We start from the raw sequence: 12514 nt of genomic DNA, 5'->3' as shown, positions 1-12514 counted from the left end.
TATTATTATTATTATTATTATTATGATTGGAACCTTTTTTTTCTTTGTGCAATAATAAAGATGATCAGATAGATTCAGAAGGATGCATGTGTCCCTGCTCCCCCTGACACCACAGTACAGTAATAAGACTGTCTCCCTGTCCCTCAGCCGGCTGATGGGCGGCTCGGCTGTGCGCTGCCCGCCCTGTGGGTGTGTTCAAGGCAGATCGGCCTGTGCATCCACCTGCTGGTGCCCTCCTCCCTCCCCGCAGTCAGTCAGTGTGTGAGTGAGGAGCTTTAACTTTCCCGAGGAGCGCACGCTGCATGCCTGGACCTCTCCCCCCCCCCCCACAGGGACTTTAGTTCTCAACTGCTGCTTCTTCTCCTTCTCTTCTTTTTTTTTCCCACGAGATGTTGATCGCTGCCGTGCGACCACAGCCGACTCGCGGTCTCGCACGAGACTGAACTAAGGGAACATTTTCTCACAATCCGCTCAGCGCGACAGCTCCGGGGCCACTAACAGCGCACAGTGCGCAGGTAGCTGAACACCAGGGACTGATCCCGAGGCTGCGCCCGGATTCTCTGCTCATATTATTGGTCGTTTCTACTTGGAGGCGAAAGTGAGCGATCTGTTGGAATTGGTTTTGTTCAATGACTTCTAAGCCTGGGTCTGAAGTTCTATTCGGGGATCTGTAATCTGCAAGGTAAGCTTGTCCTGTGTCTTCGCTTTCTATTCTTCTATTTCATTTATTTGGTGGAAAATATAATTAAATCTTTTATTTCTCATTTGATTACCTGCAGCATGGTCCGATGTCTGTTTTAATTTCTATTATAAATATTTAAATTATATATAAATCAAATTACTAATACAATCAAATAGAACGCAGCTTTAATTCTTTACCATCGTTAGTATTCTTTTAATTGCTGTTCGGTTTAGCGCGCGCTCCAATAGCGCACCAGACTGTTTACAGTTCTGTCGTCCATGTGTGGCCAAGGCTGCCAGTCTGTTACGCACACACACACACACAAGCACGCACACACAAGCACGCACGCACACACACGCACACACACGCACGCACGCACGCACGCACACACACACAGACTTTAGACTACTATGTTTCAGGATTTTTTTTCTTCTTCACTTGATCATGCAAAAGTTTGAAATCGGTGCCATTGTCAGTGTTCACACCAGAGAAGGATGATTTGTATTCGTCTCAGTTGTTGTGAAATGTAACAGATGATCAGAGTGGATCCTTTATTATTCACTGGATAAACCAGCCGGATTCTGTTGCAGCTTCACACACTCAGCCCCTCTGTCTTAGGTCATATGCTGTAACTTTTAGTACCTGAAGTATAACCTTATACTTCATATACTGCAGATATGTTCAATAAAGCAGCTGAGAGCATCAGTGGCTCTGATCTGCTTTTTTCCCCTGAAGATTTATTTGGATCAGTCTGATCACATATTTGCATAACTGCTCCTTTTGTAAACTTGGAACATACAGCATGCATTAATTCTACTGCACAAATTGACTCAGGGGGGAGTTGGTGTGTTCAGCTTCAGAGTGTAATGTGAGTGTAGGAGTCTTTCACAATCCCCAGTGTCTTGTTTGAGTTCATGTGCTTGTGTGAAGGACTTGGCCTCTGTCTCAGAATAAACAGCTGGATGGTTAACAAATTGTCAGTAAACAGCCGAGGTTTAAACAGCTGCTTATTCTCATAAATCCACTGCAGCCAGGCCGCCTGCACGACTCTGTGGCTCCACCGACGGCTTCAGAAGGTGTGTGTGAGATGGAGACCCGGTCCAAACGTCCAGTGTTTGTAGAGAAGAGACGTGGCAAGACAGGATGTCTGGAGTGGATCCCAATGTGAATTAAGTGTGGTGAGAGAGAAAAGGGTTTTTGGGCTGTAGAGGTGGCAGAGATGATAAAATGGACCAAGAGTGGTTTTGATGGACTGTGGCCAAGCATCAGAGGTGACCAGCACCCTTGTGATCTGTGATGCATGTGTGGATCACTGTGGCTACTCCCTGCTGTCTGTCGTTCATTGACTCTGAGAACCAATTAAAGGTCACCGTGCATTGTTTGGAAGTCTTGTTAAACGGTCCCATCAGCGTCCCTCGTCATCTGTAAACCATTTAGCAAGCCTTTTTGCTAGAAGTTAATATTTTATCGCCAACTGCACCGATCATAACTCGGTGTCTACGTGTGAGGACGTGGTGTGACCTGGCGTTAGGTGAAGCCATAATTACAGAGCAGCGCACAGGTATGGTGTCACAGGGCAGGAATGTGTTTTGGGTGTGTGTGGAGGGGAGCTGAAGCTCAGCTCAGCTCACTGGAGTCAGCGTGGTGTTTCCATCAGTTCGTCACCCTCTGAAAAACAAGCATAATTCTTACCAAATGGAAGAGCAGGCACGTCTCTAAAGAGCTTGGCTGCCCTGCATAGGGACTCATCAGTTTCAGAGACGTGGGTGTACACTCTGCACCTCGGAGCCCTGTCACCGAAACTTGCATCTATGGGGCCCTCGGGAGCCATTGATTTGACATGACACATAAATTCAATATTTAGAATTTGTTTTTAGCATTTAAAAGTTGCGAAAGCATCTTCTCACATGTTTCCTTTTGTCCCTGCAGAGATTTAAAAAAAGGAATCAGTCTTTGCGTGCTTCTGGAGGTTGGTCCACCATGCAGCTGGACGGTCTGTGGACGGTCCACACCCTCCTGGCACTGTCCAGCCTGGTTCTCGGGAACCCAGTGGGCAACGACTCGCTGGCCGCACCTCGCGTCTTTATCTCCTTCAAAGGTAAGAAGCCATGACCCTCCATCCTCCCCGCCCTTCGATTCCTGGTTTGGTGCCGCAATGTTTCAAACTCTTCATATTCTTTGCTGCTGTCTCAAACTCTTGCCATATGCTCGCTCGCTGAATGACTGATGATGTGACAGATTTGATAACTGCTGAAGGTTTTTGCAGAGGAAGAACTTACAGTATCGCCACGCTCTCGTGTTTCAACGCGGAGCAGACCACAAACAAATCATGCACTTCTCATTTGCAGCCCCCCCACATACTCTCCTCAGACCTCCAGGCATTGTAATAATCACCAGATGCATCCACTGGCCTTTATCATGCAAACAATTAAAAACACAAGCAATGACAGAGCAGATGCACAAAGCGAAGGTGTAAGTCTCGCTCATACGCATTTTGAAACATCATAGGAGATTGTTGTTTTAGTTAATCAAATGCAGCGTCTTTATCTTCAATCATCTTCATTGTGGAATCCCTAAATTGGCCACCACAAAGGGAGACGGGATAATGTGGAGCATGTAATAACTCTATAGCCATTATGTGATTATTCCCATGGTGAGGTAGACGTGTATTCAGGGGGCTGTGTTGGTGCGTTTCATCGGCCGCGCAGATTACATGACACGGGTTGCCTGGTTCTGAGGGGTGCATTGAGAGAGCGAGAGAGAGAGAGGGGGTATTATCAAGAGCAAATTGCCAGGATCAGCCAAGCAGAGCGACGTCCCCGAGGCCTGTCCCGCTCGGAGATCAAGCCTTTGATTAGCATCCAGAGAAAAGCCGAGGGAGCGAGCGAGCGGCGGCGGCGGCGGCGGCGGCGGCGGCAGCAGCAGCAGTGCCCCTGTTTGTTTTGCTTTCCATTTCCCAGCGCTCCCTCGTACAAGTTGACTTAATTAAGTGGACTGGCACCGTTCATTGTTGAAGGCGTTTTCCTGCTTTAATCAAGTAGGATTTAACACATCGGTGAGCACACAGAGCTCAGCAGTTTTTCTCATTTCCCAAATATCATTTTATTCCGTTCTCAACACAAAGGCTGTGTTGTTTTTTAGACAACGCTGTAAACTGCGTAATCTTTCTGCTCTGTAACGTTTTTTTTTTTTGCTCTATAAGGTTTTCTGCAGACAGGTTTTTGTATAGTTGCATCTCTGGATGGCTGACCTCACCCGAACCACACGCACTATTCTCTGCTCTGACAAGCAGGGGAAAAAGCTTGGCTCTCCTGCTTACCTGTGTGTGTTTGCCTCTCCAGTCAATATGAATTTCACAGTCTACTGCTGCTGCCTCTCTCACAGGAATGCACCCCCCTCTCTCCATTCAATATTATGACTCTCTCCGCCTTAATTGCTTTTTGAGAGGCCCATGCAGTCCTTACCTTGGCGAGCTGGCTGCACTTTCCCTGGTGCATCGTGATGTGTTACGTTGTTTTGCTTGAGCTGTTTGTGGAAAAGGCAGTTTGCCTCTCAGCGGTGACTTCAGTGGAGCACAAGCCAACGACAAGTGTGGACAACATGAAGGTTTTTAATGTGCGACTGAGGGAAAGAATGTATTAATTATCAGTTCCCCACTTGATAATTATTGATCATTATGGCATCGTGGCACACTGTGAGGAAAATGTCAAATTGCCGCTATAAAGCCTGAATGTTTTGCTCCGCGTTGAACTGAACACATGTTTCAAACTGATTAACTCGGTAGCTGAGGAGCGAGGTTAAGAACCATGACCTCCATCTGGGAGGCCCTCACGTCCCTATTAAAGCGGGCAGAGTAAATCATGGGACCTAATTGCTTTGCTTTGGCTTCGTGTAGTGTGCACAGCTTTTATGACAGGGACAACACCTCCTGTGATACTGAAAGCCAAGCCGCTCTGAAATTGCAGCGAGGGTTTAAGTTGTATCTACTTACACATACATACACATTTCAGTGAGATTAGAGTTTGTAAAGTCTGAGGGATAAACCTTGGAAGTAGACTTTGTTCAGGCTTATCACGTCTTCTGCGCTGGTAAGCCGAGGAGAAAGCGCAGAGTTTGCAAGAAGAAAGAAATCTGACTGAGTTTAGATGGCAAATGGTTGTGATCAATGTCAGAGGAGCAAAGTGGAGAAGTGTTTTTCAGGATGGAGAGCAAAGCAATTCTGCGCAGATAATCAATTGATATTTTAAGGTTAATTGAGACAGTACTATGTTCGCCAGGAAACTCAACCAAGACAAGAATCATATCAAATTCTATTGGTATAGTTATATTTCAAAAATCACTATTTGCCTTATAGGGCTTAACATATCAACCTAACCACCTGGAACTGCTGAGAAGGGGTTAACACACGATCTCCCATTGTGACAAACATATCAACGCTGTCTGCCTGCAGCGAATTAAAGACACATTGAATTATATATTCAGTGTTTGGGAACAGAATGATTTATGATTTTCTAGTTTCAAGTATTCTTTAGGTGGATCTGTGCATTAAAAACTAATTGGAAATTGAAAGAAGAAACTCTATATGATTAGATTCTAATATTGCCTGAGGTGGAAAAGCTCCTGTATTACTCAAACTGCAACTGTAGCCGAAACAGACTGAGGGGTTTAAATATGACGTACATGTGACATACATGAAACTTGTGACTCAGATGCGTCACTGAAGCTTCAGGTGGAGGAGACAGATCTGTGTGGAGCAGTAATGAGACTGCAGCCTTCAACAAGTGCCACATTTTCCTCATGTTTTCTGCTTTCATTTGAGGCTCTGCTGGTGCTTTTCAATGTCATCTTCTTCAGTTTATGTGCCATCAATTGTTTATGTCAATACACACTACTCCTATTATTTGTCATAACTGTGGGGAAAACAAACCTGACCTGAATGAGCTTTTTCTTTTAAAGTTCTCCGACTCCTGTGTTTAACTCAGTGACTCTGATGGTTTAAGTGTTATATACAGAAGTTAAGCTGTAGTATATGGTGAAGCCATTATTTATCATTTATTTGTTACTGTAGTTTAATCTGACCATTTTGTAAAGCTGTCCATCACTGAATTAACATGTGACCGAGCTGCAGAGCAGCGCCTTTCTGAGACTCTTAAGTCAAGCAAGTGTATTAAATCCTGAGGTGAACAGATTTACATGTGCAGTTTATTAGATCGTGACGTACAGAAAACAGGAGATTTTTCTGAATGGACGAAACACTCCAGGGGAAGTTTTTGCAGTGCCATGTTTTGCAGAGGGTGTAATATTACTGCTGCTGGCCCACATTCCCTCTATGACATATTTGAGTTCATGCATTAAGCAGATCCAAATCTAAATCCATGCTTAAGGTTCTACTGTTTCAGGTCTTACACTACACATGAACCCTGTGAGCCTCACATTCGTTCACTTAAAATAATCACAAAGCATCTCTTGGCTACAGTACATGTCAATGCTTTATATTGTGGTGTTTGGATAGGAAGTGTAAAGTGGTGACTGAGAGCCTTTATCTTCGAGATCTTTTAAACAAGAGCGTTTTCTCATTCTAGATAAACAGACAACAGCTAAACACTGGTACAGAGTAAACAGAGGTGCGGGGTCAAGAATCTCCACGATTGTAAATTCTCACTCCCACACAGACGTCCTCTACGGCTGTGGGTGGAGCCGTGTCCTGTGCCACGAACGGCATGTGACACCTCTCACTGTTTCTCAGTTGGTTTTAATGACATCTGAAGCGGCTGCTCTGAAAAGTCCAGTGATGGAATTATGGTGTGAGAGGACAAAGGTAAAGTCCTTTAAATACCATAACATCATAAGGATTACCGCATGACCCCACCCCCCCCACCCCATCCCACTGCACCCTCCTCCCTCTGAGCACACACAGGGATGACGGCAGGATGTGGGTCAACTTTGCCACAGTGCGCGCACCTAACCACTGCGAGTGCAGGTGGCAGAGGAACGAAGCTTCTCTGGCTCATTATTAATATTCCAGACTTTACTCATCTGCACGGCCTCCTGTGAACGGCTAACAGCACACTCCTATTTTTACTCCTCAGCAAAGTCTTTAGTCTATATCGGGTTTGTGTGTGTGAGGGTGTGGCTGACTGTGTTTTGTTTAGGTGGGTGGTAGCGTAGAGATTTAGAAACTCCCTTTTGAGTTTAATTCTGCTACACTGCGACGCCTTGTAATGGATTTGTAATAAGCAATAAAAGCAACTAGGGCTGCAAATAATATTTTTCCTTGTCGATTAATGTGTTGATTATTTTCTTGATTAATCGATTAGTTGTTTGGTCCACAATATGTCAGAAAATGGTAAAAAAAATGCAGATCTGTGTTTCCCAAACCTCAAGATGTCCTCCAGAAATGTTTTGTTTTGTCCACAAACCAAAGAAAATCCCTTGACTGTAATTAGAGGAGCAAAGAAACCACAAAATATTCACAGTTAAGAGGCAGAATTTATAGATTATTTTATTTAAAAAACAGTTAGTTGAACCAATTAGTTGATTATCAAATAGTTAGTAATAGGCAATTCATTTAGTAGTTGATTACTGATGGATTAACCGATTAATAGATGAGGATTCAGTCTGAGAATGCCTGATAGCTGAGGAGTGCATCCATACAGTCAGGTATTTATTTTGATAATCAGCAGTTTGCTATCAGTTCATCCGGGGCTTGTCCTTTTTACTGCCCCCCTGCCACTCATACTAGTCAATGTTTAAACAGTTATTAGCGTTTTTTACACAACGCCTTCCTGTGCTCACTTTCTTCTTTGCGCTCCAGAGGTAAACCTTCCTGGTCAGACTTATCTTATCTCTGACCTGATTCACTATGACAGCATGCATATAGGAGGCAGGAGTGTTTACTCAATATTGGCTGTTTGAGTGAGGTTGACTATATTGTGGTTTCTCTGACTAATTGTTGTACTACGAAGAGCATGCAACCTGAACTTCTTCATCGCCGGAATCCTCCTGCTGTTTGCTGTTGCAGATCTAATTTGCAGGATACTGGTGCACCTTGGACCCTACTATAATATCACAGTGTTGTTGAAACATGTGTAGAAGCCACAAAAGCACTGCCCCAATACTCTGCTGATGTTTGGCTGGGATCTGTAATTACTGTTACGGCAGCAAAGTAATGACTGACAAAGCATTGAAAACCACTATTACTTTGGCCATGTCCCAGACCTCAGCTTGTCTCCACAGCAGCTAAGCCCGGTTATATTTAATGTTAAACTCTCCTCTCCCTCTGGGCTCACAGCAGTCATTTGTAGCTCTGTGGTTAACCATTGAACACAGTCGGCAGGGTGGTGATGGTGGTTTAAGTGCAAACGCAGCTTGGTCCAGCACAGCTTGCGCTCTGCTGCGATCCAGCTGTCAAGAGCGTCACTTACTTGCTAGGTGCTTGAAGGCAAAAAGCCCTCCTCATCTGTGTAAAACAGTCGAAATGTTTTTGACTGTGTGTGTGTGTGTGGAGAAGATGGTGCATGTTGACACAAAGGGAGGCTGTGATGTGGGGCCTGGTCTGATCCCAGTGGTGCAGAAATGGTGTTAATCCAACCACTGTGGTGTACATGACCTAACAAGTGGAGAGTCTGAGGTGGTGTGTGGGTTCGTTTCTGGCATTTAACACAGCAGCAGCTCTGCAAGCTTCATTGAGAGGAATAAGTGTCACATTTAAATCCATGCATCGCTGTGAAACAATTAAAAATCCCTGCTTTCACGTGTTTATTGGTTTAATTGAGCGGAAAATGTCAAAATAGTAAAGAACAGAATGCTAAATTCGTGTTCCAGCACTAACTGTCACAGTGCACGTCATTGCAGTTCAATCAAAGTCATGCAGTAATTGCGCTAAAATGAAACACGATTGCCGGTCGGCCACAGTCCTCGTACAAACCAAAGGCATCGGGGATTATCTAGTCAGAGATAATAACTTCACTGTATATAAGTAAAATAGCCTGAGATTGACAGGTTAGGAATCAGGGATCGATTAGTTGAGCCCCTGTTCCCTCAACTGTGCCCTCTGTTTGGTGGATGACTGATAGATTCCTGATTGCATTTTATTTCCAGACCAGTTGCTCGTTGTTGTCATAGTGATGCAATGAGGATGATAGTCACAGCTGAAGAAAATACAGTTTGGGTTTGGCCTAAAGTACAAGTCCAATAAATCTGTGTGGATGGTGTTTCATTGTTTCATCCGAACACAAATTCTGCATAAATTCATAGCGCCACGTTGGTTGGTAAGATTAATAACAAAATCGATCAATTAATCAAAACATTTTATTTTAGCATTTTTTATACAAGTGCTGGATACAATCAGCATTCACTTCAGGATCATTTAGAATATTGGAAAAGATGTTGAATATCCCTTTTTAAGGTCTTCTGCACAAATAAGGTGACCAAATGAGTCTGCTGTAGACTTTGGATTTTCTGTCTCCAATCAGCCTCAGTTTTTGCTGTGTTTGTGACGTTAAGCATAACACACCGGGGGGAAAAAACAGAAAGATAAACTCCTCTGCTGGCAATGGCAAAGGAGCCAATCGCCATTTTTAGCGGGTTTACCCACCAAAAAAAACTGCATATACCCACTTATTTTCGTGTAAAAGAAGTATTATGGACATTTTCACCTTTGAATAACAGCTGGGGTTGGTCATTGTGATTGCCCAGTGAACATGCACACTATACACTCTCCTGATTGACAAGTGCACAGAGAGGGCAGGTGTCGGCCTGCCTGCTGAGAACTGTATGCCCATGGTAGGATTGCACATAAAGAAAGATGTTATGCTATAAATGTGGCGCAAATAGATTTCCGTAAATCAGAAGTACTTCCACATTCACTATTCCATTCTCTGTCAAAGCTATTCGCGTGGGACAGACGTGTGATTATCCCTCAATAAGATGACTATCTTGGCACCTTTCAGCACATTACCCCTGAAACCGGCAGTGATCTCGAGTCTGGTGCCAGTTTCCGTGTGCAAATAAAATTGCGGTCGCAGTGTCATCTCGTAGCCGTGCCAGCCACCCATTAGTACTGTCTGCGCCTCCCACCCAGCGCTGATGTTTCTTGAGTATCTTCTATCCGTCCTTCCCATGGCTGTTAAGCACACACAAGCCCGTCTTTATGATGGCCCATGAATCGAGTCATTGTTTTTGAGTGGTATAGAATGTATTCGCTTGGCACCTTGCTCTACTTGATTCTCCTTCCATATGGCTGCAAGGTTGTAAAGTGTATCGGCGGCTGCTTGGGTGGTCCTAATGTTTGATAAAGACGAAATGGTGCCAGTTTATGGATTCTCTTCCTCCGACATCTGGCCAATGGCTGCTGGATATAGTGTGTGCAGGTGCAGACGTGTTAGCAGGTAACAATGTTCTTATACATCTCCAGGGGATTATTGTGAGTTGGGGGAACTGAAGGTGACAAAGTGGCATCTAAATATAGTCTAACTCATCTTAGAATAACTGCACTCCCGCTGCAGTTCTCTCTGTCTTCCCTCTTCTACTCATTTCTCTTCCCCCGACATGGGAACAGCAGTAAATGCAAAGGGGTGTTTGGGATTCCTGGCATGGCAGCGCCACTCTCTTTCACCATCTGCAGAAAGAGGGATATGTTGTGTTGAGAGCGTGCTGTTCCCTCGGAGTTTCACCTGTGGAACAACCTCCTGAGTCGGGTTACGGCCTCTGTCGCTGCCTCGCCTCCAGTGAAACCGAGATCGTCTCTCAAAAAGACTGAGGACCCAGTGTTGTCTGTCCGTCTTCTCTTTCACGGGCATGTTGTTGCATCTGTTGCCAGCACCCCCCCTCGAGAAACCCTCCTCACCAGACTGGAAAATACCAGCCAAATTGACCAGATACTGAGAATCACTTTCTCTGCACTGGAGCGGCATCTCCATCCATGTGTTTTTGTTTTGCGGAAATACAATTGTTCTTCTTTTCCGGCTTTACATGAAATGACCAGAGTTACAGAATTAGAGCAGCCATTACAAACAGAGCGGTGCTGACGCAATTATGTCTTTTATGTCAATGCAGAATCTAGGGTGAACATGTTGGAGCTGTAAATGATTCCACATGTAAAAACCAAGTATTAAGACGGTACTCAGTTATTTCCTGTAATCACAGAAGCTGCCGGGGTGAGGATTTGCTGTCAGTCTGGTAGCTGCAGCCTGTGTCAGTCACGTCGTGGGAGCCCTGTCAAACTTTATGAAACTTTTCAGTGATGTGGAGAAAACTGTCAGTCACCATCTTTTGTTATTGTACCAGGCCTTTGTTGGGGAAGCTGCTAACAGATAATGAAGTAGTGTTCTCAGGCTTGACATATTGGTCGAACTGCGCAGGCAACCGGATTCTTCTGAGCCTGCGACTGGGTATCTGGAACACCTGCCAAGCTTCAAGGTTGGTCCTTTTTCTAGGTGGCATAATTAAAACTTCCTGTGGGATTTGGTTTCTTTTCTCACCTGTGAAAACAGGGCATTGGTGTAGACTGGATAAACAGGTTGAGGACTCAGACAAGCTTTGTCTCTGAACCGCTGCTGGGGATGAACACTGTATATTCTTAGCGCCAGTGTTTCTCTTGTGGCAGATTAAGGTGTCAGGTAGAATAATGGTCCAGATGGATTAGACTCGTTCATGGATGAAGCTCAACGCCGCACCCACATTTCTTTAAGGGTTTTAGAGTGTGATACAATGATGCCTTCTCTAGATGTGCTACTCGAGAGAAAAAGAGGGAATTTGGACAATTTGACCCGAGTAATCCTTTAGCTACTCACAGGTAAATTGTCATTACAGGTCAGAAAAGAAATCATTTTTGATTCATTAACATAAGGACGACATTGGAGTCAGGGCTTCAGCATGGAAGCTAGTCTTGTCAAAGATGAAGACAAAGCATTGATGTGTCCAAACCTCAGCAAAATCTCCCGAACTGCCTCCCTCCCTCTGCTGTCTGTAGCTTTATCAAATGTAAGTCCAGTGCTTGCCTTTCAGCATTTGAAGGGATCTGCAACCTTGAGCTGCCAGGCCTGTGGTTCCAACCCTGCAGACCACGCCTGCCACGCCATCACTTGTTAGCTCATGTTCCCTCCTTATGACTCCCCAATGGATAAACTAGGAAAGTCACACCCTTTTTGCGGCTGTAGCCTTTAAATTCATCTTCTCAGGGAGCCCCTCATCTCAGCCTTCAATCTCTGAATCACAACTGCTGTCATCCCTTTTGCTCAAAGAAATTGCTCTGAAAATATTTCGTTTCTGTATCTTAAGACTGGAGTTTACTGCATCACATTTTTTTCTCTGCTTTGCTCTGATTTATTTGCCCTTAGAAGAAGAGTTATTTCTCTGTTCCACACATTACTTGTCCCTCTGGTGGGTCAGCATCTAGTATTTATTCGTAAATTTTGCATTCACGTTTGTGGCTCTCTTATTATTCCATGTGTATTGTCTGTGGATTTTGTTCTTCCTACCCAATAAGAGTGCAAGTAAAGATTTGCCTAAGGACTGTCTCCATGGTTGTGTAGCTCTCTGAAGGCATGAAGTGTATGGGAGCTTCACAGAGGTCAAGTGGGAGGTCATGACCCCGACTGGAGAGGTCAAGGCCACTGCCCCCACCTCTGATCTACACTCTCTTCTCACCCTCTGTCCATCAGGGATTCAGTTTCAGGTGTGTCTCTGCTGAGAGTTGTAACCAGGGATGGATGCTACACTAAAAACAACTGTGTGTCATTTACAGACAATTTATATGTTCTGCATGTTGCAGGTACAGCTGGAATTCTGTGCAGGACTATTTGTTTGTGAGTAGCTAAGGCAGAAAAAGTG

At 44.6% G+C, this 12514-nt stretch overlaps 1 protein-coding gene across 4 annotated transcripts in view; it reads left to right on the top strand.

The window, feature by feature from the left end:
- The first annotated feature begins 241 nt into the window (after positions 1-241).
- sema3fb (sema domain, immunoglobulin domain (Ig), short basic domain, secreted, (semaphorin) 3Fb) overlaps positions 242-12514 on the top strand; it is a 60811-nt gene continuing 48538 nt past the window's right edge. For all 4 annotated transcript variants that reach the window (XM_035151863.1, XM_035151862.1, XM_035151861.1 and 1 more), the window contains exons 1-2: positions 242-682; positions 2612-2780. In XM_035151863.1, coding sequence (XP_035007754.1) covers positions 2663-2780 — 118 coding nt within the window. In that variant the 5' untranslated portion in view covers positions 242-682; positions 2612-2662. The remainder of the gene's footprint in view (positions 683-2611; positions 2781-12514) is intronic.

Source organism: Hippoglossus stenolepis, chromosome 3 (assembly GCF_022539355.2).
Source record: "Hippoglossus stenolepis isolate QCI-W04-F060 chromosome 3, HSTE1.2, whole genome shotgun sequence".
Taxonomy (NCBI): domain Eukaryota; kingdom Metazoa; phylum Chordata; class Actinopteri; order Pleuronectiformes; family Pleuronectidae; genus Hippoglossus; species Hippoglossus stenolepis.
Note: the sequence above shows the minus strand (reverse complement) of the source record. Positions and strands in the feature narration are given on the sequence as shown.